The sequence below is a fragment of the Drosophila yakuba genome, chromosome 3L, assembly GCF_016746365.2.
Source record: "Drosophila yakuba strain Tai18E2 chromosome 3L, Prin_Dyak_Tai18E2_2.1, whole genome shotgun sequence".
Lineage (NCBI taxonomy): Eukaryota > Metazoa > Arthropoda > Insecta > Diptera > Drosophilidae > Drosophila > Drosophila yakuba.
This window is the reverse complement of record NC_052529.2, coordinates 16,240,610-16,267,361: the sequence shown is the minus strand read 5'-3', so window position 1 is coordinate 16,267,361 and position 26,752 is coordinate 16,240,610. Positions and strand designations below refer to the sequence as shown.

General features: G+C 40.9%; 4 protein-coding genes and 1 long non-coding RNA gene across 6 annotated transcripts; 2 read left to right on the top strand and 3 right to left on the bottom strand.

Annotated features, from left to right (window-relative positions):
* Positions 1-44: 44 nt before the first annotated feature.
* On the bottom strand, positions 45-4,165 carry LOC6534265 (CD151 antigen). 2 transcript variants are annotated; one of them, XM_015195051.3, is made up of 8 exons: positions 4,059-4,165; positions 3,199-3,380; positions 1,555-1,669; positions 1,405-1,491; positions 1,140-1,331; positions 936-1,031; positions 563-859; positions 45-504 (listed from the first exon to the last, which is right to left on the bottom strand). In XM_015195051.3, exons 4-8 carry the CDS (start codon positions 1,480-1,482, stop codon positions 457-459), a joined length of 711 nt encoding a protein of 236 aa, XP_015050537.1. In that variant the 5' UTR covers positions 1,483-1,491; positions 1,555-1,669; positions 3,199-3,380; positions 4,059-4,165; the 3' UTR covers positions 45-456. The 2 variants fall into 2 exon arrangements, with proteins under 2 accessions (XP_015050537.1, XP_002094946.1); XM_002094910.4 differs by lacking the exon at positions 1,555-1,669.
* Positions 4,166-7,168: 3,003 nt separating this feature from the next.
* On the bottom strand, positions 7,169-10,394 carry LOC6534264 (sulfate anion transporter 1). The gene is made up of 5 exons (XM_002094909.4): positions 10,006-10,394; positions 9,241-9,943; positions 8,436-9,179; positions 8,223-8,371; positions 7,169-8,158 (listed from the first exon to the last, which is right to left on the bottom strand). Exons 1-5 carry the CDS (start codon positions 10,029-10,031, stop codon positions 7,555-7,557), a joined length of 2,226 nt encoding a protein of 741 aa, XP_002094945.1. The 5' UTR covers positions 10,032-10,394; the 3' UTR covers positions 7,169-7,554.
* Positions 10,395-16,445: 6,051 nt separating this feature from the next.
* On the top strand, positions 16,446-17,939 carry LOC6534263 (dynein axonemal assembly factor 10). Its single transcript, XM_002094908.4, has 2 exons — positions 16,446-16,838; positions 16,896-17,939. Exons 1-2 carry the CDS (start codon positions 16,564-16,566, stop codon positions 17,746-17,748), a joined length of 1,128 nt encoding a protein of 375 aa, XP_002094944.1. The 5' UTR covers positions 16,446-16,563; the 3' UTR covers positions 17,749-17,939.
* A 49-nt stretch (positions 17,940-17,988) lies between these two features.
* LOC6534262 (tetratricopeptide repeat protein 27) lies at positions 17,989-20,892 on the bottom strand. Its single transcript, XM_002094907.4, has 4 exons — positions 20,568-20,892; positions 20,142-20,512; positions 19,585-20,087; positions 17,989-19,523 (listed from the first exon to the last, which is right to left on the bottom strand). The coding sequence occupies exons 1-4, from the start codon at positions 20,629-20,631 to the stop codon at positions 18,065-18,067; spliced, it is 2,397 nt and encodes a 798-aa protein (XP_002094943.2). The 5' UTR covers positions 20,632-20,892; the 3' UTR covers positions 17,989-18,064.
* A 254-nt stretch (positions 20,893-21,146) lies between these two features.
* LOC120321443 lies at positions 21,147-26,475 on the top strand. The gene is made up of 2 exons (XR_005561049.2): positions 21,147-21,962; positions 23,376-26,475. It is a non-coding gene; the product is annotated as an uncharacterized LOC120321443 (long non-coding RNA).
* Positions 26,476-26,752: the final 277 nt, after the last annotated feature.

Genomic DNA, 26,752 nt, shown 5'->3' with positions numbered 1-26,752 from the left:
AGTTGGTTAGATTAATCCAGATGTCAGATTGTATTTTTGAAATGTTTGGTTTTAACTAATTTTATTAGAAACAACAATGGACAGACATCTAAATTCTCCATGCAGAATAGAAAAGCTCGCTTAAAACTAGCAAAAGTAATGGGTCTTTGATAACGGGGGCTTAAGACAAAATTTACAGAATTTCATAAAAATAATACACTTTTATGCAACAGATGATAACAATACAATCACTACTAAGTTCAATACTCACTAGTTATGCGTATCTAGACACGTATATACATACAATACATAATACAAACGCAAAGTTGACCTGTGCAGATCTAACATAATCATACACTCGGATAATACTCTTAATATAACTCCAGCGAAGTACGTTTAAAAATCGGTTTCTTTCGGACTGTGGACCTTGGTATCTGATTTTCCTGCGTGACCATGGGATTTCCCTTCTCTTTGGCGCTATTCGATCATATTGAATAGTAGACAGGAGAATATCATGCCAAAGATCTAGAAATAAGAAAGAAATCAGAATAACAAATTAATGATTTCTAAGAAATGCACTTACCATCAGTATGGCCACCGCTATGGATGTACCCCCAATAACCGCCGCGTGGTCCCTGATGAAGTTGGTTGTCACATAGAGGCAGCCCTGGTTGTACAGATTCGTGATGGTCGGAAAGATGGTGCACTCCTTGCGTTGGCCACCGAACAGCTCCTGGCAGCAGGACTCGGGCACCGGTCCGTACCTATTCCAGTCGTGCCACGTATCCACTCCGCAGCACTGTAGTCGCTCCTGGGTCAAGTCCCAGGCCTGGGTGATCTCCCTCCTGCTTCCGTACAGCGCCATCGTCGATCGCATTTCCTATGGATTGGTATGCATTGGTAAGGTTTAGTGTGCCACCCACATCCACATGTTGATATTGATGGATTTGCCTCACCTGCCGCATGGTCTGCTGAACTCGTTCGCGAAACACGTAACCCAAGACGCCGCCAATTAGCATGGTGACGAAAACTAGGGCCACTATTATGAAATACTGAAAAGGGAAAACGAGTTAATATATAAGCTAAATGCTTAAGTGTTTGCATCATAGTAAACAAGAAGATGCAGACAACCACTTCCTTTCGTGATTTTGTGAACTCACTGTTAGAAGCAGGCATTTGACTTCTTTTCCAGCACCAACACAACCCAAAAAGGACACCAGGCAAATGATAATCGAGGTAACCAGCAGGACGTAGACAGCTCCCGAGAAAAGATTTGTACCGAGCAACTCATTGACGAAACTACGATCCACCAGAGTCCACAGGGTGAGGCAAAACACAATGGCTCCACCCACCTGGAATATATATATACATAGAATCATATTTATTTCTAATAAGATGTTCTTTAATCGACTCCTGGATACTCACGAATATCACAAAGTTGGCTATGAAAAGACTGTACTTGACGAACTGCCCGCAGCAGTCCATTCGCGAACTGAAGCCCATATCGTCTTCCTTTAAAGTAAAATACATTTTAATTAACCAGTTCAATTGATTAGTGCGTGTCACGTTGTTTACTTTTGTTTACTTTTGTTTAGAGGTGAAGAGTTCCAAGAGAAACTTGATGCAAGGAGGATAATGCGGGGAATTTGGGGTGGGATAAGATGCAGAGGTTCTTGATGGCGATACAAGTCTATACGGCAAAGGCAGATAATAATAATTTTACATAATGTACTTCATTATCTTAACTTCTACTTTATGCTTCTTACTAATAGGCTACTTCATTCATTAAACTAATTGTATGCTACACGTTGTGAGGTCACTCAATTTGAACAAGTTCCTAACGATTTTACAAACTCATCCCTATTTCTCATGATGAAACCAAGTGAGTAAACCAAGATGCTGTGTGAACTTCTCCAATGAAAGATCAAATGCATTGATTTCCAGAAACGAATCTCTTAGGAGTTTCTTCCGCGTCAGATCCACTCCACTATATGGACTGCCTATCAATGGAGCTCGGCTTGGAGAGTGGTGCGCACTGCGCATGCGTAGCTGTGGTTTCGGCCGACTGTTCGCTGTTTCTAAGCCGGGTCCGAACCGCGAAGCGACCGAAGTACACTTAACCATGACCCACTTTCCGGAAACTGCGACTGCGCAGCGCAGCTGCCAACGCAATGCGACTAGACAAGCGTTCATTATCGGCGGTGCCAGCCAACGTATTGTGGATGTGGTCAGTTACGGCTCCAAATGCGAGACTTTGGTTACGTACATACATACGTCGCATTGGGCCCACTTCAAGGGTCCGCGCCGAGACGAATTCCCACTTCCAGTTGAAGTTGGAGCAATCAAAACAAATAAATCAAAGTAATAGCCAGCCCGAAAAATTGTCAGCTAATTGTAGTGGTTTACCTACGAGTGGAGTGCCGCCTCCCCAAACTCTGAATCATCTTGGAATCATCAGTGCGATGTTCTAAATGCTAATTAAAAGTAATTGCAGGCTGAGCAGTCGGGTCGAGTAACGACATCTCATTTCGAGCATTATTCTACAAATTCAAATGTGCTAAGCCGCAGTCGAGATCGCCAGGTAATTGGCGGGGCTATTAAAAAAATGTTCTCACACTGTCTGAATATTCACTATTTTTCATTCGGCGTTATCATGTTGCGCGAATCGTGCTGCAGATGCCAGTAAGTCATCCGAAAGTCGCCATTAATGACGGGGCGTTGGTGGCGGGACGAATCACTATATCTGCTGCTTGTAAGCTGAAACCAATTAGGTTTATGGTAATTGTTCAACTGTACGTGCTACACATGCTAATAGATCAATTAAAACTCAGTTTCCAAGTCCTGTCACTCAAGGAAAACTTGGAAAATGATTGAAGCTTTGTTTTATGAAATGTATTCAGTCTTTGTAAGCACTCTACTAAACTTTGAGCTCACTGGCTTGGATTCAACTTCCATATTCTACTCTCTAGCTGTAAGCCTAGGAATAGTATTACTAGGTCATTAAGGTTTAAAACTCAAACCTAGTTCTTGATAGTTTGAAAGTTGGTAAGCAGAATCAGTCAATGCTATATACTATATACTCTACTATACTATATGTAGTTGAACATAAACCAATAGAAATGGGGAAATGGTTCAAATTGAAGGACCTCTGTTTGTAACTGTGAAGCGCACGATATCATGAAGAAAATGAAATATTATCCAATAAGTAAATTCACTTACAAGTTTGCCGTCCCGTAGCACAAACGAGGTTTTCGTTAGGTAACCAATTTTGGCGGTTTTCTTTCTCAGCTTCGTGTATGTAAATTGCCTTCAAATTGTTGTTTTGCAAAAACACAAAGCAAAACAAAAGAAATAGCTACTATTTTTAGTTGCACTTGAATGCACAGAAGCGTGGGAAGTGGCTATAAAAGAAGAAAAAAATTATTTTAAGCCCTTTTAATTAACATTTTTGTGGCAAGAAGTAGAAGTGTTAATGATTTCACTTTTATGTATAAACAACTTTTTGGTGAAAAAACGCTAGTACATTTGTTGCTTAATCATTTTCATTCACTTGTTTTAAACTTCGTGTCCCTTAAGTTATGACTAAATATTATTCACAAGATTTGTCTGTTTTTTTTTTGCCTATTTTTAAATCGTTCGTTTTCTCTTGTCGGCTTGTTTTTACTTCATGCAGATCGAAAGAGCTTGCAAAGTTTACATACGCATACGAATGTATATAGCAATTTATTCAATATTCGTTAATATTTGCTCTCGAATTTCGATGAAACTTTTTTTAATACAGGTTTCTTGCATTTGTTTTGAGCGTCACTCGCAGTCGATAATTGTTATTGAGTTTTTATTCGATTGTTGTTGCTTGTTGTTGTTATTGTTATTGTCAATTGCAGTTCTCCCATGGCAAACCACTTTTTTTTTGCCGTCTTGCTTTTAACATTTGCTTTTTAAGTTAAGTCACATGTGCCAAGGCAGCATTATCCTTAGCGGAGTTATCACTGTACTACCGGGATATATTTCTTGTTGCTAAAACTATACGTTTCACTTGGGGTCTCATGGACCTAATCCTCGTTTTGGAGCTCGCTTACAGGGAGTGAGTGGATCGGGGATCTATGATACTATGGTGTTATATGTGGGACGGCGACGACTCCACCGCTCGAGAGCTGGCTTGAAACTGGTTGTGGGAACAGTCGGGGCGATCGGTTTTTTATTAGTTTCGCTCACAAAGAGCTTCGTTGTTGGGCTTTTCTGGCCCTGGTCTCTCGAAATTACAACAATTCCGACTTGAGCCCCTGCTTTTGGGGACTTAGCTCCTCAGGTGCGAGGGAGATGGGGCTCTACTCGCTTACAAACCGCAAATACTTCTGAATGTTTTCGTGCTTCTCTCTTATTTATTCATCTATTTTTCGGCTTTTTACCCCAACTTCGACTCTTCGACTTTTGCGAAGTCGGCATCGGCATGTGAAAATGCGTTGAGCAAACAAAATATTGTCCGCCGTTCACAGCCAGCACCTTTGTTTCATTTCGGCCAATTGCAAAATATAAATATTGATAAGCAAACGAAATTCGATATTTAAGTTAGTTTTCGGTCTGCACATGGCAATGTACGGATCGTTGACATCGGCGGCAAATGGATTTATATTTAGTTCAAATACCACTTGAACAAGGATTATATGTTATGATTGTTTTCTTAGCTAAGCAGCTTTCTTTCTTGAGTTGCGACACTGGCAACCACATAAAATATATTCACTAAATTGATCAGCCGAGTAGACTCATCAACTCCGACCCTTTCCTATATTTCCCTTTCTTAAATACTTTATTAAATACTAAATCATTTAGGTGCCATCGCCGGGCCTGGGTGCCATAGAAATAAACGCAAAATAAATGGAAAATTAGTGAATCTTCCTTTTAATTTGATCTGGTCTTTTTATGTAGCAATATCGGAGTATTTATTGAAACTAATAGAAAATAAACCAAATATTGCCTATTTCCCTTCTTGATTTTTAGGTCATTGGGTTGGGTTCCAAGAGAGCACAAGAACATCATACTATTATCCGTGTTTCAGGCTTCTGTTGATCCAACTCAATTGCTGCACCGAAGGACAACCCTTCGCAATTAAGAGCTCAATTTTGTTGTTAGTCGAACAAATGGTTTTGGCTGCGTCGAGTAATTTTGTAAGCAATTTCCAAGTTAAGGTCAGAAAGTAAGCTGCCGATAGACAAATAGCTACACCTCCTAACTTACACTCGACAGCACGGTTGAAAAGCGCTCAAATTGTTGACTTGTTTAGCACTTTTATGGCCGTGTTAACAACAGCCACCCGCCACATCCCCGTAGTTTGCCGCAAATGTGTTGGTTGCATGGCAAAAATAAAAATAAATCATAAAAAAAGAAAAACAATTACTCTGCCTGTTGATTTTGCATCTTATAAACTCGCTGTGGGAACCTTTTGCGTTTTATAGATGCCATAAAATCCATTTCCACACACTCGAGTACAGGCGCCTCGTGATAAAGTATTGCTCAGAAATCGAAGTTTGCGACAAGTGCTGCGTTTTTTCTTTCTCAAGCAGTTAAGAATCATTAATGTTATGGGGAATTCTTAATTTAAACCAGTCAATTTCGCCTATGAAAATATACTTACTGAGATCCGATTAGTGTGAGCGAGTTGAAAGCCTCGTTGAGCTCGGCGAAGGTGACGAGCGTCAAAGGCGTTAAATTGTGGCACTTTGACTGATTGGAATGAGTCAAAGACGGGAATTGGAAGCAGGTGACTACTTGTGGTGGAAAATATAATTAAAATGTTAACCGAACTGAGCAAACAACCAAAATAACACAGCGAAACACATAAATATCGGATGAAAACTAAAGTGAAACATTTAGAAAAACTACATTTATTCTGCCATTGTCATTATTTTGATTCTCACATGATATATTCTCATATGACTGCTATAGCTCTAATTATGCCTTCTCCATTTACTGATCTCTGTATCTAAGCTGTCTCGATCAATCAATAATTTGCATATTCCATTAATATTCTATGGGAATGTGTGGAGCTCTTGAATAATGCATTGTGAAAGTTGAAAGGTTATCCAGAGCTAATTCTAAAGCATTTATTTTATTTTAAATATTCTAATAATTCTAAATATAAATGAACCGCTCGAAACAATACTTACACGCAAAGTCACCTTCCAAAATTCGAACTTGAGGGCTGGCATTTATTTTGGTGGACAACCGCAAAACGCAACTGAATCCCAGATCTTGACCAACTCAAGTCATGTAGTTTTTCCCAAGCGCCACACAAGTCTAAAGCAAACTCCAAGTGCATTCTGTGGCCTCGGGCCAAAGTCATTAAATGGCTAATCAGTTGGAACAACTGTATTCCCTTTTGGCCGCCGCTGAGGGCATGTTCCACCTCCTCCCACGCAAACACACAGATATTGGGCTAACAAATAGCCAAAAATACACATCTCAGTTTAGTCATGTGCCTGCTAATTGGTCGGTGTCAGCTTTAGTGATTGTACGTGTCGATGTGTCAGCCAACCGCTGACTATAAAGTCTGCCGATCAGGTCAGGCATTTCCGACCAATATGGCAGTCTCAAGAATCCTATGTACATAAATATATGAATCATTTTAAAGAATACTGTTTAACAAATATTCTAAAGATCGGTTCTATGGTTCAATTACATGTTTCTGTTCGAGTTTGCACTTTCTAAAGTTTGACAAGAGACTCACATCAGAAAGACCCTCACGGAATCCAATTTCCCTCTCCATTACTCTGTTACCTTTCCACCCACACAAAAATAATTAGTTTAAAAAAATTGTGGTAACTTTAAATGCAAATGCCACTTTTAATCATATTCCTTGATCTTAAACATATGTTTAATATTGTTTAATATGATATCTCATAATTAACGCCACATGTCACTTCTTATTATTTACATAATCGATTTTTTTATTGTTATTCTCTTTATTTGGAGGCACCTTAAAATCTTGCCAAATTTAACTCAACACCGCCCTGTTCTAAATTCCGCACGGATTTGGCTTTCCGATATGGAGAGATCGGATTTCCGGTACGCATACTTACATACGGAAATTGAATAGCGCTTTTGTTGAGAAACCCTAAAGGTAGGCTTCACATTTGTGTTAGAAGTTCGATGCCGACCCGCTTAAGATCCACACTACAAGAAATGCAACAAATTTGAAATGTTTATGTACAGTTTATACATCTCCATACATATCAACCTTACAGACTAATTGTGTGTTTTTGAATTGTTCATTTTGGTACAAATTGCACTAAATCAATGCACTTCATTGATCGATTGAAGTTCTTCGGTTGCCTGACTGGTGGGCTGTGTATGCTTTAAGTACAAAAATCAATTGTGTTTGGAGGCACTTAAACAAACTTAGCCTATTCTGCTTGATTGTAGACGGCGACATTGTTTCTATTCAGTTTAAAATAGATTTTAGCAACTAGGAAGGGGGTTTTGATGCTACGATTCACAAGCTATCACTTGGACATATCACAAAACGTGGTTTGGCTCTCTGCCCCAGTTAACTGGGGAGTCTGGAGCAGGATCACCCTCTCACGCTGTTCGACAGGCATTGGCGTATTCCACACAATCGTGCAGGGTGGGGAAGATCTCAAAAGGTCCTTCGCTGAGGGCCATACTGTGCACCAGGGTATCGTACACCCGATCTACGGGGCTAGCTAACAACAAACGGGCTCCTCGCACCTTCAGCTCCTTGCTCAGATCCGTCAGTGTGCGACATCCCGCCACATCTATGTGTCCCAGCATGGAGAAATCGAGGACGAGCACCTTGAACGCACCAGATGTCTCTTCTAACTTGCCATTGATCGCCTGGCCGCCGTTCTGCGATACTGGGGAATAACTCGATTTGCTGCCCTTGCTGGGACTATTGCTATTGCTGCTGCTGACTTTCGTTAGAGGAATCTTATCCAGGCCAACGGCTTCGTACAGAGCACGCCGGAAGAACAGGCTGGTGGCAAAGTTTAGCGATCCACTGTAGCGGAAGATGCGGACTTCGGGAACCTGCATGGCGTTTCGGTGCTGGTTGAGATCCATATAGATGCCTGGCGCCTCTGGCATATAGCCCAAAAGGCAGGAATACGGCTTCAATCCCTTGATATACAGAGCCAACAAGGAAATGCAGATGCCAATCAAAAGACTGTAATAGAATGATAAACACATTATTGTTTAAATGCAAAATGCTATATAAAATTTGAACCAACCCAATATCAATATCGATGACTACCACGCAGAGGAAGGTGGATATCCATGTGAACATCTCCAGCTTGCCCTGCTTGGAGAACTTTTTCAACTCCTTCGCCTGCATAAACATCGGCTTCAGTGCCACTATAATAACGCCAGCCAGAACGCACTAAGTGTAAGCATAAACCAATAAATAAGAGTTGCAAAATATTTAAGCCAAGTATAAGACTCACCCTTGGCAAACTGCTGAAAAAGGGTCCGATCCACATGAGGGTGACGATTACCAGCGAGGCGGAGACCAATGAAGCTATCTGTGAAACACCACCAGTCTGATCCTGGATCACGGATCTAGACAGAGAGCACGCCATGGGAATGCAGGAGAAGCAGCCGCCAACCATGTTCCCAATACCCATGGCGAACAGCTCCTGATTCGGCCTGACCTCGTATCCATGCTTTTTGGCGAACGTTAGGCCCATGGACATGATTATGGAGTAGGTGACTATAGCAATGGCAATCGAATCCACAGCCACCTTTGGTACAAGATCCAAGCGCGGCAGAGCGGGTTCTGGTAAGCCACTGGGTATTGTTCCCACTGGATTGACGTTGTACTCAACATAAAGGTTGAACCATCTGGAGATCAAAGTGCCACCGATCACCATAATCAGCTCCGCAGGCAGGGGAAAGCGACACTTTTTACTCAGTCGCGGCTTTAAGATCTCATTGCAGATCATCATGAATCCGATCACTGCCATACAGAAGCCAAAGTTCACAAGATTCGTTTGCGGCACTCCCTTGATCACGTCAATAACCGTGTATATGATCTTGAATGCGCCCTTGTGGCGGGGTACTGAGATGCCCAGCACATCCTTGAGCTGGGCGGTGACCACGTGACACGCTGCAGCAGTGGTGAATCCATTCACCAGAGGTTCGCTCAAAAGCGATGACAGGGTTCCCAGTCTTAGAAAAGCCATTAGGAGCTGATAAAGAATTAAAATTAGACAAACGTTTTTTAAAATAAATTCTGAAAATATAACTTACGTTTACGATTCCCACGGTAAGGGCCAAAGAGGTTGCCACCTCTATTTTTGTAATGGGATCCGCATTCAGAGTCGAATTTAAAAGTTGAAGAGGTGATACAGTGGTCAAAGAGATATACTTCGAATACGCGGGGGAATTTAATAGCAGTGGGGACACAGTCGGTGTTCCATTCGACAGCAAAGCGGAGCCATTAACTGGCAATATATGAGGGTGGTCATCCACGTTGGCGTACGTATCCACCACCTTTGCCGTCATCATGCTGGCCACCGCAAAGGTGCCGATGGAGATGTGCTTGGAGGTACCCAGGAACATGTAGGCCAGCACCGGAAACACGGCCATGTAGAGACCATTTCCTGCCGAAACTCCCGCCAAAATGCCATAGGCCATGCCATGGGGTATGTTCATAATGGCGACGGTGAAGCCGGCGATTATATCGCCGGGAAGATCTCTCCTGGGTGAATACTGGGGTAGCCATTGCAGAATGGGAATCACGCCGGTGAAGAGTGCAAAGAAGTTCCAGCTCTGCCAGCAGTTTCGCAAGGAGGAGGGTATACTCTTGTCCCTAGCCGCATATCCTGTTTGCTTTATCACCACCTCATGGGTCAACACATCCCGGTGAATGCTGTACTTCGGCTGGATCTTTAGCTTGCTTGGTGCACTGCCACCGTTTCCATTTGTATTATTATTGTTCAGTGGTTTGGTTCTGCAAGAAGAAAGAAGAAAGGTGAGCATCTTCAAAAACGGTTAACAATCTTTATAACTCACTCTGGACTCTCTTTGTCACTAGGCATTTTGGCTTTATCTTCCACTACTTCTATGTCCTTTTGCTTCCTTCCGTGTTCCACATTGGTGTCTGTAAAAGGATGAATGCGTAGGTCGCGCTGGAATTGCAACTGTCTGAAGAGTGAAACTGGGCAACTTGGATTCAGATAAGCGTCTTTGGGTTGCTTGGGTATTGTTCCAGTGGCTTTGATTGATGGGATCCCTTCGGTATGGGCAATGGGTACTAATGAGGTGCCAGATTCGTTGTTGATATGTGAATCTGGGTAATTGTTCTCTATTGGTAAGTAGCGCCGTCTTTTCTGGCGATCGCGTAAGTCTTTTAATCGCTTCCAAGCTCCTTTGGGCAGGGTTTGAAGATGGTGTTTTGGTTTCTGAATACAAGAATTAAGTACATTAGGTGCGGTGAATTTGTGTATCCAATATTGCTTTATAGAGGCTATGGATTATGTGATGCAAACAAAGTTTAATAAAAACTATTTCTTTCAAGCGATAATATGTTCAGTGTTTAAACGTCCGCAAGTAAGTAAAGTACATTTTGGGAATCAACCAATGTCTAATTTTCAATTCATCTTATCTAAGCGCATTGAAATTGCCGTCTAAAGCTTCTAAAGATTTTTAAGTAGTTGTCTTAATTTGTTTTCTTATCACCGTTGATGCTTTCAAAGTACAAGATAGTAAACGGAAAACTTTTCGGCAATCCACTTAAAACTTATTATCTTAAACACCGAACCGAGTATTTCGCAACACCAGTTAGATAACATCAACCAACCGCCACCGATTAGCATCACTTTCGAAAACACAGAGCAACTAACCCTATCAAACTCGACACACGACTGAGGCATCTATCATCACCTTTCGATAATTTATAACAATATCCCCGAATTCTTGGACATTTTTAGATACAGTGAATCGTGATTCCATGCCAAATGCTAATTGGTTTAATGATTTGATCAACATTTGTTCCCTGGGTGACCACCGCAAGCTTTAGTCGTCGAACTCATTCAAATTCCCTGAAGAAGTTTTCGCTATCGGCCATCATTACGCATACGAAGCGACGACAAGTGTCGACCGTTGACGTATTTCCTAGAGATGTTCATCATCAATTACAGTCTGGCGAAAGCCACTTGCTAAGTGCTCAATAAAGTAACACACACCTGCGACAAATGGGATAACAGTAGACGGCACTTTGCGCGTTTTGTCATTCGTTCCATTGGCTGAAACCATAATCACCTATAATAGTCGGTTCATTGTAGTAGATAACTTTTATGACCTAAGACATTGGTCTAGAACCAACAAATATCAGTTCGAGGGTTTATCGCGAGCAAATAGTGTAATTAGGGGATAACTGAACAGCTGAAAGCAAACTCGGCTACAAAAAGTGGGATTGCACGAGATTGTTCAGAAATTGAAGTGTTCACTCGTAATGGTAATGGTTAATGAAACATATTATTTTATATAAACAAAAGCATATTATAGATTTTAGAACAATTAGTCAGTACAAATGAAATGTTGCCATTACACACCCGCGATTACATATAATTCCACTTTTTAAAGCCCCGTTACCAACTGACACAATTCCTGCTAAGTGACCACGAAATGGCACTCCATAAACCAAAGCAAACAACTTCATAAACCGGATCCACAAAGTGGCAGCCAGACATAACAACAAATACGACCAAAAATATATTTTGAAAGCTGTGTTCGGCAACGCCACTTGCATCACAAATATAATACTTCCCCAGCTTTTCAGTTGCGATCTGCTGAAAACCTTGCCGCCAATGTCAAGTTCAACGATTGACTGAAAAAACAAATGTATAGACAGTTATATGCTAAATATCTGGAATCAATCAGTGGATCAAGAGATCTCTGATCCTACCGAGATCAACGGACTCAATTGCATTTGCATTTGCATTTTAGATTAAAGCATGTGAATTGATTCCCACACAGATTATTCTTAAGAATAAACCATCAACCCATTCGCCATTTATCAGGTACTTTAAATTATTTTTTATTTAGTAGTAAAGTTTGTAAGCTAAGTATATAATATTGTTGTGGATTCTGTTACTACCAAATTATTGTTTTATTCACCAAAATCGGTTTTTGTTCCACAACTTGAATTGCCAAAATCGACAGTAATTGTTTGTTTCTCCTCTTTTCGCTCGATTTTCGAAAGTAATGACTAAACACGTATTTGCCCATAAAAACGAGCTTATTATACATATATAGAACAAACACCTTCAATCCGGTTTAATTGTGATGCCCCTGGCTCATTGTTGTACTGCCGGCAATTGTGATGGACCTCATTAGTTCTACCAACGAAGCGGTTACTGTGAAAACAGAGTGCAAAAAACGGGATTCCACATTTGGCCCAATCCAAATGGCTTATGCAATGGGCCCAAACGCACATGACCAAAGCGAGATTAGCTCAAAAGGGAGCCGAAGGGAAGGAAATAGCGTTATATACAAATTTATTTATATATATGTGCATATATACTGGAATCGCTGCTGAATTCTTATCGAAAGTGTCCACTCCGCTTATCAGCAACACGAGCACTAACATCAGTCTCGGTAATCAATGTTTTAGCCTCGGCACAGACACAAAACCCCTACTTCGTCCCACTAAAACTTGTGTTTTATTAATGAAATCTTCTAATTATTAGCTTTTGATCGGGAAACAATTGTGTATGTTTCATGCGCAACTTTGAGTTGTACATTGTACATACGTGTAAGTTTATATACAGATGCTATTTTCAAGCTTAAGTTGTCAACCGTTTTAAGTTTCAGGCTGTTTTGAAAAAATGACATATACTTTAAGTTGTAAAAACTGGATTTAAGCATTTCACTTTTTTTAAGTAAGACCTCACTGTTGGCTTTTAAGGCTTTTCGTTTCCAAGTTTCGAGAGGTCGAGTTCAAAATTAATTGAAAATACGCATACAACTACAGTCGAAAGAATTTAACTCGTCATGTCATGTTCTGCAGCGAGTATATAAATTCAGGGGGATTTCAGACAGGTGTTTGTCGATATATTGACCCGGGTCTTATCAGTAACTAATGGCCATGAAATAGTTACAGTTTGCTTCAGCAATCCCACTTTTCTAGCCACCATATGCACTGCGTTCGATATCAGAATGTTGATTGCGTAAGTGGACTCGGTGTGAGTGTCACTGATAACGCAGACAATTTTGAAACGAACTTGAGGTAATAAAATCGGCGGATTGGAGATACGTACTTCAATCATGTTGATTGATCCGCCGTGACTTTTACTGACGCCCTTGCTGTTCTGGCAGCGACTTCTTTGTTCTGGCTAATGGAGAAAACTGAGGCAAATACTAAGAGTCGGATCAGATCGGGGGTCTCCGTTTTCCCCATTCAGCTGATGCTGTCTACTTGATGTGATAAAGCTGACGTTGAAGTACATAAACGGGCATTTCTTGGCTAAATATTTGTCTGGGTTTTGGAGAAAATTTATAGAGCACGCGAGCGTTTGTATAACATTTCTTTTTTAAAGAAATAATATAAAAACTAAGCTCTAGCTCTCGTTTTATGAACTCAGATTTTATTTTTAGAAAGATGGTAGACTTGCAAATAATCGTGGCAATATTTATGTATATGTATATAGCAAGTGCCTTGACTGATTCATTCAGGCAAACAATTATGGTTGTCCAACAAGATATTTCACAAGCAAGAAGTGAGTCACTTTTCATTTAGCCCAAAATAAATTGATAGAAAGCGTTGGCATGCGCTATTATATTATCTTTTTTTCTGATAAAGCGAATTGACATTTAGTGACCCCTTCGGCATTTAAAGTCGCAATAATGAGTTCAAGTTTAAATTATTATAAACATTTTAAGCTCCTTGTGTAAATAGCATACGATTTGTTACAGTTACGATAACTCTTTGACATTTGAGGTCATTACTTTAAGTTCTTACTATTCTTGTCGGTAGCCTGCCGCTTCCCTTATGATTCACAATGTTAAGAAATTGATATACGAAATTCGAACTTCAAATTTTAACACTTTGTTAATTGAATAAACCAGCAGCGATTCGCTGTGTAAAGTTAACAATAAGGTCGGAGCATATCACTCCATGAAATAGTTTGTCTTTGGGTTTGGCTATGGAGCTATGTATGTATGTATATAGGGCATATATGTATGTGTGGGCCGCGCCCTTATCAGCAGATTAACCCTTGCTGGCGGAGTCCAGTTTCATCATCGAATTGACCACTGGACTGCAAACAGCGAGTACTACCCATTTCCCCCGATTATGTTTAGCTTCCGTTGGATATGAATTGCATTCATGTTCATCGGTTGGACTTTGAGATTCCCTTGTTTAGCTTCAGTAGAAGTGTTGGCGCGGCAGTTGGCAGATTTTTTATATCTCTTTGTTTAGATTTCGATTGTGCGGCATTTATTTATTTTTCTGTGGTGGAGGGGGAGAGCCGGGGAAGAATTGGGGCTGCAACATTTTCCATTTGCCCTACTGTGCGCACGCACATTTCCCTACTTCGGACAACGCAGTGGAAAGCAAGCAAGTAAAATCAATTGAAACATCGTTGATTGATCAACAACGATTTGAAAACTCGATGCGCCAATATTTATTGCAAAACCGAATTTTGTTTTAAATACAAAGATTTTTTAAACATTAGTTATGAAAATAAATAAGTAGATAACTTATACATTTAGGTCTAAAATAAGTTTGTGTGTGTCCGCTTTCTTTCTCAAAAGCAAATTGAGTATAGGCACATGATATGTGATATTTCCCGGCACAATATGAGGTTATCACTAATCCCGCAGTTTCCCTAGTTGTTACTATAGAAATAAACTCAAGCCAAGACAGGTGTGAAATTGAGGGGTTTTACTCTTGTGCTCAAGGCCCTGATTATTGGCAATTTTTACAGCTCACGTATAAGTGATAAATTTTAAAAATAATCAGCGTAAATGACCGATTATTTGATAAGCAATTCACAAATTGTATTTACTCCATTTGCTTTGTTCTGGAAAAACGAGAGGTACAATTTTATATTATCCAAACATTATTTATATATAGATTATAGAAGGTATACTGACTTAACTGATTTAAATCTGGTTCCGTACTCATAACCAACAATTTGCACAAATAACCAAGGGGAATTTTTGTAGAAATAATTGCTTTTATAATTGTGCACTGTAAATGTTACATAGTACATTCTTTTTTTTCATACCAAAAAACCAATTAGTTTCCATTCATTGTTTGTTTTCCTCAGAGCGGAGGGCTTACCCACAAATCCCAATAAATATAGGGTATTCCGAACGGGCGACGCGACAGGTTGGCAAAAAGTCACCAAAACGGAAGAACAACATCCCATAACGCTTTACACACTATACATGGATGTACATAGATGTACATATACATATGTACACCCGATGACTGTGTGTCAAGTGCAAATGCACGCGAAAACAACAAAAGAGGGCGAGGGCGGGGGGCAAATTTGGGTGGAAGCAAGCAAATAAAAACAATAAAGCCAATGAAAAAGCAGCAAAGTACACAATTAACGTGATTGTCCCAAATTGACGAGAAATCGAAAGGCAAACGGAAGTCAAGAAATGTTGGGCAATGCGAATGAATGTGAAAATATGTCGAGAATGGAAGAATCTTTGTGGCTTTTACCTTATTAAAACTATGTACATTAATTTTTAGTTGGCACTCAATTCGGTTGCCAACGAGTACAGCTGTTGTTTATGTTGTTATTTCTGTTTTTATGTTGTTTTTTATGTTGAAAAGCGTCGCTTGCGACACACGTAAAAGTATTTCTTTGTCGTTATATATGAAAATGTTGCTGCCGTTGTTGTTTTTGTTGCTAGTGGGGGGTCGAACGCCAAAAAAAGATGCTCGCGCCAAAAACTAAGAATTTGGAAAATCCGCGACGGAAGCAAAACAGCGCCCGACTGACCCAGTAAAACTGAAGAAAAAAAGTTACGAACTCACGAAGCGGGAAAAGCTTTGTAAGCTTTCCGATAAACAGCTGTTCCCGATGCCTCGCAATCTATCGGTATAAATATCGAACTCTTACATTTTCTGGTTAATCGAAAATGTTTCTACTGAATAAATACAAAATACGAACTATAGGCGGGACAAAGTTTCTACAAGCTTTTCCATATTCGTAGAACATCCATAATATGAAAATATCTCATAATGGTATAGTACAGTATATTTAACGACAGACGCAATTCAGCATCAGAACCCTGTCCATTTAGTTTACTTATTCATCCTATTAAAGGAAAAGAGCTATCAAAATTCCATAGTTCATGTTTTTAACGTTAATATTTTAGAACGTGTTACATCATAGTGGAAATGCCTTAATTTATATGTTTCTTCTTCGGATTTGGTATATTTTCGTCAGCTGATAGGTATTTTTAAGGCGCCACAAATACGGCTACACTAAATAAGAGGAAGAGGTAGCCATGACAACAAAACAAGTTGTTTCTGATAAATCCTTAACTTTTCACCGGCCGCTTGGGGAATATTAGCATAAAGTAGAAACGGAAAAACAGATCGTCGGAATGGACAAGCCCCAGCTGATCGAGCACCTCCACGAGGCAGTCACCTACACGGTGTACGACACGAAGTGGGTGCCTCTTTCGGCCAAGTTTGTGGTTCTGGGCTCCAAGCCCAACGGGCACGGAATCATGGACATTTACGAACTGAACCAGGATAAGCTGGTGAAGGTGAAGTCGGTGGAGAAGAAGGTGGCCTTCAAGTGCGGCACCTTCGGAGCAGCTTCGCTAAGGAACCGTCACATGGCAATCGGTGATTTCGAGGGCAGGCTGCAAGTTCTGTAGGCTTAATCCCGCTTAAAACCCTTCGAAACCTCTCTGACATGTGTTCTTTGCAGGGATATGGAGCAGCCAGATCTTCCGGTTTACAATGTCAAGGCTCACAGCGGCATCATCAACACCATCGACGCGATTGGCGGCACTCAAATCGATTGTGGTGCTCCGGAAATCGTTACTGGCAGCCGTGACGGCGCCGTTAAAGTCTGGGATATCCGCCAGGGGCAGGCTCCTGTGGTGGACATGTCGCCGCCGCCGCAAATGGGCGATGGCATTAACAACAGCGCTGGCCGCCGGGATTGCTGGGCCGTGGCCTTTGGAAATACTTACAACGCTGAGGAGCGCATCGTTGCCGCCGGCTATGATAACGGCGATCTAAAGATCTTCGACTTGCGAACCCTTTCCGTACGCTGGGAGGCCACCATGAAGAATGGTATTTGTGGCCTGGAGTTTGATCGCCGGGACATTCCCATGAACAAGCTGGCGGTAACCACTTTGGAGGGCGGGCTCCTTGTCTTCGATATGAGAACCCAACATCCGACCAAGGGATTCAGTTACGTGGAAGAACGCAACGCCGGACGAAGTGTGGGAACTAACGGCGTGATCAGCGGTCCAAAAGCCACTGTGTGGGTGGTTCGTCATCTACCCCAGAATCGAGATCTCTTTCTTACCGGTGGCGGAACTGGCTCTATTCGCCTGTGGCAATACGAGTATCCCGACAGGAGGGTAGTTGATGACTCCGATGGAAACAAGTTGGGAGTGGCTGGAGCACTTAACATGGTAAGTGCAGCCACTATAAGCACTCAGCCGGTGCACTGCTTCGACTGGCATCCGGACAAACTGGGCCTAGCCGTCTGTGGAGCTTTCGATCAAAGCGTGCGGGTTTTAATTACCACCAAATTAAACACTTATTAGAAGGTGAACATCAGGAATCCCATAAAACAAATGCCTCATACTTGTGATACTGGATTATGGGTCTATCCTTAGGTGTATATTTTTATGAATATATTTTCATTGCACTTATTGCAAATGTTCAAGCTTTCAATGTTTGCTAGACAATAGAAATAAATAATCAATCCGCTCAAAAGCTTCCCGAATCAGAAAAACTGGATCATCTGCTTGATCTTAAATATATTACAGATCAAAACATACAAATACATCAGTAATAAACACTTTCAAAAAAACTTTTATTTTATTTTAAGGAAAATACAAAATCTTTCAGAGTTTAAAACTAAGATCGGGACACATTCATTCGCTCTTGGACAATTTTTGTCAGATCCTCGATGCGCTTTTCCAGCTGTTCCACTTTTGCCGTCTGTTTTGCCGGCACATCCACATTAATGGCCCTCTTCAATGCATTCAGACAAGATGTGCCCGCCAACCTGGCTGAATTTAGTTGAGAAGTAATCATCACCTCACTTTCCTCCTGGATGTGCTCTTTGATGGCCGCCACTGAGAGATCGCAGACCTCTAAGCAAAGATCCAGTGCTTTCAAGGCGTGCTCCGACTTGGTTTCCCAGCCCAAATGTTTCGGCGTGTATGCGCGATAAGATTTTACCAGTTTCTCGGCCTTTTTCAGTGGTGTTTGGGCCACCAAGGCTGCCAGTTCCCAAACAAGAGGCTCGTTACCATGTTGAATGCTCTGCTGTCCCAGCAGCTTTATGAGTCTCTTGATCAAAGCACCTGAGCCGGCGGGATCCTCCTTGGAAACTCCGTAAACAATACGGGTGAGCACTTCCTGATCGAGGTAGTGCTGCTTCAGCTCCGCCATGCGCTGGTAAGCCCGCATGGCGTCGTCCCAGTGGGAAGTATCCACGGACACCAGCATGTAGTTCTCCCAAACCTTCCAGTTGCTGTAGTTGCACTTCAAGGCCTCGCCAAGAACGCGATGGGCCCGCTGCTTGTCACCCAATTTAATCAAAGCCTTGGCTAGATTGTTCCAGGACTCGAAGCCATTGGGTTCCAGGTGGGTGTAAGCCAAATAATATTTAACAGCCGGCTCCCAGCGTTCCAGTTGGATTGCGCAGTAGCCACAGCGCAAAAGAATCGCTTCCTGCAAGTTGTTAATCTCCAGCGAAATCTCGAAGTGATCCATTGCCTGGGCATAATCTGCACTCCTGTAGAAGTGGTTGCCCCAATAGGCTTGAGCTTTTCCACTTGTCTTTTTGGAATACAACCAAGCCTGCTCGTAGAACGAAGGATCATCGATGGCATCGCCAAGAAGGCAGTACAGCAATGCCGTCGGCTTCTTCTCCAGCTCCTGCCTGATGATCTCCGCTGCCTTGTGACGGAGTTCCAGACTCGTGTAGCACTCGATCACCTGCTGCCAGGCGTGTATGCGAAGACAGATGTCCAGAGCTGTCTTGGTCATGCCCAAGGATCGCAGCAAGTCCACAAGCTGCAGCTGCACTTGCCACTTGGGACTCAAGTGGGCAGCGAAACCATAGGAGAGTCGGGATCGAAGCGATAACTCCTCCTCGGAAGTGTCAAGCAGCTTGACACACTCCTCGCATTGTTTCCAGCTGCGCTCGACTGTCCTTCTTTGGTTCGATTCCTGAAGGCAGTTTAGCAGAAGGGATGACTGACGGACTTGGAATGGTCCGTGTTCCTGGTAGAGCAGCGTTTGTGTATACGGCTCCAATTGCTCATCCGCAAGGCGATCCTTGGGCGTCGAGCGTTTCAATTGTTTTCTGTGAAAGAAAAAAATGTGAGTATAGTATAAAATTAATATAGATTATTGCCCATACTCACACCTTTGCCAGCACCAGAGCTTGGAGTACACTGGGAAGCGTCATTACTTCGTTGTCCTTCAGCTCCACAAAGCGTATCCGCTCCAATCGCGTGTCATCCTCCAGCAGGAGCAGTTTGGGCAACTTGGTCGCCTCATTTGTATGGATGGCTGCAGGCAGAGGCTGCTGCTCGTTTAGTTGCTCAACTTTAAGGCAGAGCTGAGGCAGAGCCTTCTGCTGGAACTTGGTGCGTACCCCTAGTAAGCCCTCAACTTTCAGCTCCACCTGGAGATGCCTGCATAGTTCATCCAGTATTTGTGAGGCTATTTCAGAGCGATGAAACTGCAGGTAGCCATTAGCCAACTCCAGTAGCAGCAGTGATTGCAGTTCCCTGCTCCCAAACTGGTTGAAGTGAGCCTGAAGATGTCCAGCTGCTGACTTAAACTGTTCGTATAGGGAGGCCGCCAAATCATCCAGGACATGCTGATGCAGACAGAGCACACGCAATCGCCACCAAATCAGAACCTATATATATTGCTCATTAATAAGCGAAAGTGGATCATACTGAAGCCCAAAAACCTTTGATTCTGGATGGCTTTCTAAAAGTCCCTGAAGAATTTCCTTGGCAATAAGTAACAGTTCTACAGATTTTACATTCGGATTCAGTTCCTCGCCACTGGCCTTCAGTTTCTCCAGTGCGTCGAGTTTCTCCAGTTCCAATTCACTATGGATTTGTTGGTACTCTTCCAGTTTGTCAAAGGGTCCAGTAAAATTGTTCTGAACAAAAGCGAAGATCAGGAGCAGGAAATCCTTGAGCTGTGAGGTGGGATCATCCTCTAAGCCTGGCTTGCCTTGCTCCTGCCAGCGTTGAAGGATCCCCCGGAGATCATCTACTGTCCACAGTTTTTGGCGAGTCCACAATTGACGCAGTGCCTCATCCGCTGGCAGATCTATGGGCAGTTACCATATATTATGGGCAAACCATTGTGCTCGTTTATACTTTACCTTCAACTGCCACCGCATCGTTGAAATTGCATATATAATATTCACTGAATATATCCGCCACCATTATAGAAATAAATTGTGATGAAATTGTTGTATTGTTTGGACAAACAATCCACGTGCTTCACGTGCTATAAAATACCGGCTTGATTTCAGGCAAAGTTTCAACTTTATAAGAGAAACTATACTTGGTTCGTACTTCAGCAGTTTTTCAGGAATGAATACAACCTTAATTCAGCTGTTAAACAGTCATTTAAAGCGTGTTTCTAGAATGTTTTTAAACCGTGCGGATTGTTTATTAGTGATGGCAGTTCCCGAATATTGCGCAAATAATCAGCTGATACAAAATATCGTTACTAAGGGCGGAAAAATTAAAGAAAATAAACTTGTTACTTTTAAAAAACTGCTCCTTTTATCATTTCCAAATGTATGTTCGTATGCCTATATTATAATTAATATTAGCAACTAAGTATCAATTATAATATACGTTAGATGAATTTACACACAATCAGAAACTAGCAATAAGTCTTGGTCTAGTTTCAACAAGTAGTTTGAACTTTCGAAGGTATTGAAGTTCAGTATTAAAAATACCAAACCACCTACAAAAGTTCGTTAGCCAACACTTTGTGTTGGCGGTAATTTCAAACTCATCCGCCAAGCAGCTAATTGAAAGCACAGGCATTATTTTTAGACGTACGTTCGCTAAATCCGCCCTGCGCCGATTAGTGCTGCACTCAATTTCACATAATTAGACGGACTTACATCATTGACCAAGTCGCGACGGCGCCAGTGCGCAAGTTCATGTTTCATTTAAATTGCTTTTCAAAATAGCTGCCCGCCGCACTTGATTATTTGCATAAGTCACATGAAGCGGAATCGTGAAATGGCCAAATTTATTTTTAAAGAATCTTTGTTATTATTGGGGGAGTGCAGGGGAATTACCGATGATAGAGCGCAGCTTTTTTTGCAATTACCAGAACACACAGTGACTAATACACTGGCGGAGGTAGCTTCGAAAAGCTTGGTGGTATTTTATTTTTTACGTCTTAGCCGCCGCCGTAGCTTCTAAATTTAAATTTCACGGTCAAGGTCGTCGATTGGCGTCGCTATCGGAGAACTCGCTGTGTTGTGTTGCCGAGGGGGTGGTGGTGTTGGTGGGTTGGGGTGGGGCAATGGCAGCGAACACAGCCCCCCAAAACGCAGTACAGTTGCTGGCGGAGACACAAAAGAAATCGTATCTGGCAGATACTTTGTATATTCCGGCGAAACCCAATAGCACAAGATGCGATAAAGGGTATCAGTGCCATTTAATTGCGATGTGTGGGGCTATCTGCGACCACTTATCGCCGCACGGAATCTGATTGGGTTCAAGGCTGTCATGGCCAAACAAATCCGGTGGTAAGATAAGGGTGGTATTTCCCGTTACCAACTAATTGGTCTTTAATGCGGCTTATTTGAATGGAATTTTAAATTAATTATTAAAATTAAACTATTTTTTATGCTATATTCCTGAGTCTTAACTACAGTTTGAGTAGAACTAGCATAAAATGTACTAAGATACGTTTATGAATAATGTTTCTCAGCCTGCGTCAATGAGTTCCTGATTATGTTATTTAACATGTAATAATGCCAACATGTAATTAAGCCAATTTTGGCTAATATTATTGGCCTTTAAGAAGCTGCAAGGCTAATGCATTGCCATTAATAATTAAATTATTTGTATTGCTCTCTTTTATTATAGTTAATCTCAAGATGCAAATTAAAAACTTTAACACATGAGCTTTTTTAACGGCTTGCTTTCTTTCGTCTCTTAAATTTATTTCAAATTCAAAATCCACCACGCAATTGAAAGAGATAAAGCTTTTTTTCTCTGCAACGAAAAGTACTCTTTATTGTGCCGTATCTCTTTGAATTTGTCGTTTTCTGCTGAGCTTGGCTTAACTCGTCAGCCAAAAAGTTGTTGCCATTTTGGCGCGATTGTTCCGCTCTCTCCCTCTTTCTCGCAGTGCACTCTCTCTCACGCCTGCGTTGCATGGCCAAGTGCACAGCGCATTCAAATGCACTCGATTCGAATCCGGTGAATTGCAGCCGGCACGCGGCTTCCAAGTGGACGTCATCATGACCCAAAACGGGCAGTTCGGTTTTATTTTGTTTTTATCTCCATGTCGCGTTGCTAGGCTGCAAAGGTGCACGTCAGGCATGAATAATGCAGATACAAAAAATACAGATGCAAGCATGCATTGCAGATACGCAAATGGCTAAAGTGCAAATCAAAACAATAGTGAATGAGATCCTATTTATATCATTTTATATCATTTGTTATTTATATGTATATCATATTATATTTATTTAGGAACAGGAATAAAATAATACAGTTTTGTTTTTTGAATAATAATAATAATATAAAACAATCATTTTATTTTATTTATTTTTATTTTATTTAAAATCAAAGCTGCTTAGACAAAAACTTGAGCTTGTAATACATTTATTTTTTTCCTTTTTATTTTTTTTAGAACATTATTATTAAGTTCTCAACATTATAAACTTTTGCATATAAAATACTGAATAGGATTCTTAATAATTCTTCAAGCTAAGTTTATTTTCAAAACAAAAGAACATTTCCAGCCCGTCTAGAAATAAATAATCCTGTAGTTTTGTTTTATTTGTTTAACTGGTCCACATAAATAAATTGAAGTTCTGAGCTCAAAACATTTGTTCGCTGTCTCCAACTCTATTTATATTTATTTATATCTGTTTTGGTCGGTTTAATTGCATTTCGGCTAATTTATATTTTCTTATTTTTTTTTTTAGCCTTTTGAATGTTTCTATTTGCCTGTTTTGCCTGCAGCCCAGCCATTCAAGGTCGTTCGGGTTTTGTTTCAATATATTCGTATTTTCTGTCTTTTTTATTTTTCAAAGCTGTATTTTTGTGTGCTTTTGTTATGGCAAATAAATGCAAATAAATATAATTTGTTTAAGCGTTCATTTTTACTTGTTGCCCAGCAGCGCTCGCCTGAAATAATTTAATTGCTGTGACATAAAAGCCAGCCCCAGTTGCTCAAACATTTGGCTGGAGTATGGATACTCGATTTGTGTGCCAGCTTTATTTTCTGATTTTCTCCCCCCTCGTTTCATTCAGCCGCGGAATCGATGTCAGTGGGTTTCCATGTCTCCGGCGCCGGCGCAACATTTTCAGCCTCAAATCAGTTTTCACTTTCGCGCAGCAACTTTCACGAAACTCTGTGCCCCACTCGCCGACTGCCCCTTCTGCCCCTCGTGCCCCTTGTGGCCAAAAGGCGGACTCAAAAGGCTGACTTCGGGGTCAATAGTTTGTGCTAGATTTATTAAAATTTGTGCTTTTTAAATACTCATAAAATTGGTTAAATGCGCAGCGATGTAATTAGATTTTGACGAAGAAATTATTTACTGCATTCCAGCATTTCCCATTTCGTTGCAGCTTTCGCTAGATGTAAATAATTGCATTTTTAACTGCTGCACTTTGCAGTTTAGTTGTCTTTTGTGTTGAAAGTGGCACAAGAGCGTTTGGCAAAAAGTTGCCAATTTGAATTATCGCCTTTCTTGTTATTAGAAGTAATAAAGATCTTCGAAAATCCCCTTTTGTTCGCATTTTATATTTCAGGATCACTAGAAGAGTCGATTTGTCCACTTACAGCTGTCCGTTTGGCTGTCCGTATGAACGTAAAGATGTAGGAAACTGAAAACTAGGAAGCTGGAACGTATTGAATTTCTTGTCGATTTTATTAATATATTTCTTGTTAAGTTCTATCGAGATTTCAGAAGAATTCGGAAGTACTTCCCTCCCAGTTTGAGGAACTAGCGGGTATCAGATAGTCGTATTACCTCGTGTTTTTCTTTGTGGACTTAAGATCGATAGTAATTTTTTCAGTTCATAGGAAAACTCATAACAAGACACCATCCAGCCAACTCAATCGACCGACTGCCCACGCACATTTGGCCTTGAGTCATGCTTTGATTTGACCTTGCCCGTCTATTAGGAGGTACAATTTCTTGTTTGCCATTCGAGACGCTTGATAAACTGCTTGATAAATTTTCATTTTTCGCTGGCTGTGTGTGTGCTGGCTGCGACTAAAATGCCACACAACGCATGCTAAAAAGTTCTACCGAAATTAATTATTTCGCACTTAATTATTCAGCGCGAGCAGCTCAGAGACGCGGCGACCTTGAGCAGCCTCCCCTCCACTCCCCGCCTCCCAAACCGCCCCCTCACCACCCCGCCCACTCGCGAACGGCGGCTACTCGTTTCTGGTTGCGATCAAATAACGACTGCCAAGCAAAAAAGGCAGAGCCAAAATTTGATCATACTTGGACATCCACTGCTGAACGGATAACAACATTGTAGCGATTGAGTGACAGTTGCGATCTTTGAAAATAGTTTCTGTCTCGGGATGGGAGCGCTGAAATAGAAACACCATGAGCTTAATGCGCAATTGGCTAAAAGGTGCTGACTGCAGCAAATAATATTAAATATTTTATATTTAATATTTAAGCATCATAGCAAAGTGATGAGCGAAGCACAGTTGGGAAAGTAAAAGATCATAGTCGAGTATAATCCGAATTTCATCTGGATGAGCTGTGAAAATACCAAGTGACGTTTTGTACAATTTATAAATTGAATATCCTGCAGCAATCAGATTTCGATACAACTGAGAAATGAATTAAATACATTTTGTGTCGAAGATGTCAACGATTTAATTAGAATTCTTAGGAACGTCAATTCGAATTCAAACCATTTATTTGCTTGATGGATGAAATATGTCTGTCACCCTCGTATTTAGATATTTGTATGGATAAATGTACATAAGAAGATATTCCATTCACTTGACTTTTATAAAGGTATTCCATTCCCTTGACTTGCAAATTGTAAAGTAGTAATCTATTCCTCAGAAAATATCCCAGTTGCGATCTACGTTTTAGTCGGAACGGATTACGCATTTCAGCCCTGTGAATCCCGTTGCAGTACAACGCTGGCGAATTACCTAAGCACCATTTCCCATTAACTTTTTAATGGTATTTTCGCTGTACTTTTATTTGTTGTGAATTTCACACTTGCAGAATGCAAGCTCATTTCGTGTCATAATATGTACACCTAGATATCCACCTGCCAGCAAAACTCTTTTCCCCTCGAAGCTTGTGTTTTATTTTAATTTTTTTTGTTTTTGTGTTGTTCTAAGGCAGAATGCTCAGGTCGACCTTGAGCAATTATTGTATATTAATACGGTTGCTATACGAGTATACGAGTATATGGTTTTTATGGCTTTTTGTCGGAATCGCTTCGTTCCTGTTTCTCGGCCACTTGTTCCATTTCTATTTTCCATGTTCGATTTTACGCGCGCGTCCAGAAGTCGTTCATCATTCGAACTCTGAATTAGAAACTATTTATTGTATTAATCAATTTGAGGTGCACACGTGTCGTTGTTTGTGCGAGAGGTCTAATAAATGTCGAAATGAAAACAAACATATATATGCTCGATCTTAAATCGATTAATTGGAGCATTAAGTGCTGAACAACGATTTCCAGCGGAAAAGCGGAAAATCCTTGAAGCCACATAAGCACAATTTCATCGTAACAAACTTAATATGTAAATAAAATAAAATGAAATGAAATGGAACGAAAGCAACAATTACAGGAAGGTCTCTGAAATAGCGTATAATTCCGTTTGAGATAACAATCACAATAAAAATATTTTTAGTATCCTACCCCAGTGTTTAAGTGAAACTAGTTCAAGTGCAAATAAATAATGACCCACAACTATTTCCGAGAAAAATGTTATAGTTTTTTTTGTATTTTTAGATTTGTGGATTCTGTATTTGTAGTATTCTTACGAACTTTTCAAACGACTAAAAATAAAATAATAATTTGTGTTTAACATATTCGCAAAAAAGTTGGAGCTTTCTCTTTGGTTAAGGGCTAATGGGCATGAGTGCAATATGCAATTAGTTCAAAGGGTCACACGGCCGCGATTTGCATGGCATTCGCAGGCTTAAATAAAGTAAAATAAAATGGGCGCAAAAAAAGGGTTTCTATAGATGGTAAATGTATTGCCTTTGCATTCCATATAATTAATGGAAATTGAAGTGCATAGTAATAAGTGCGTTTTCTGCACTCCAGCTGAATCAGATGCAAGCTGCGTCACATATACCGCTCT

Bases quoted from the DNA above. Each gene is read 5' to 3' on its own strand.
- LOC6534265 (XM_015195051.3), bottom strand. From the start codon at position 1,482: ATGGGCTTCAGTTCGCGAATGGACTGCTGCGGGCAGTTCGTCAAGTAC. The intron at 1,332-1,404 runs GTGAGTATCCAG...TATATATTCCAG, and splicing joins TAGCCAACTTTGTGATATTC to GTGGGTGGAGCCATTGTGTT. The intron at 505-562 runs GTAAGTGCATTT...TCTTATTTCTAG, and splicing joins TAGCGGTGGCCATACTGATG to ATCTTTGGCATGATATTCTC.
- LOC6534264 (XM_002094909.4), bottom strand. From the start codon at position 10,031: ATGCCTAGTGACAAAGAGAGTCCAGA. The intron at 9,180-9,240 runs GTAAGTTATATT...ATTCTTTATCAG, and splicing joins TTACCGTGGGAATCGTAAAC to CTCCTAATGGCTTTTCTAAG. The intron at 8,159-8,222 runs GTTGGTTCAAAT...ATTCTATTACAG, and splicing joins GTCATCGATATTGATATTGG to TCTTTTGATTGGCATCTGCA.
- LOC6534263 (XM_002094908.4), top strand. From the start codon at position 16,564: ATGGACAAGCCCCAGCTGATCGAGCACCTCCACGAGGCAGTCACCTAC. The intron at 16,839-16,895 runs GTAGGCTTAATC...TGTTCTTTGCAG, and splicing joins GAGGGCAGGCTGCAAGTTCT to GGATATGGAGCAGCCAGATC.
- LOC6534262 (XM_002094907.4), bottom strand. From the start codon at position 20,631: ATGGTGGCGGATATATTCAGTGAATATTATATATGCAATTTCAACGAT. The intron at 20,513-20,567 runs GTAAAGTATAAA...AACTGCCCATAG, and splicing joins CGATGCGGTGGCAGTTGAAG to ATCTGCCAGCGGATGAGGCA. The intron at 20,088-20,141 runs GTTTTTGGGCTT...CAATATATATAG, and splicing joins AAAGCCATCCAGAATCAAAG to GTTCTGATTTGGTGGCGATT.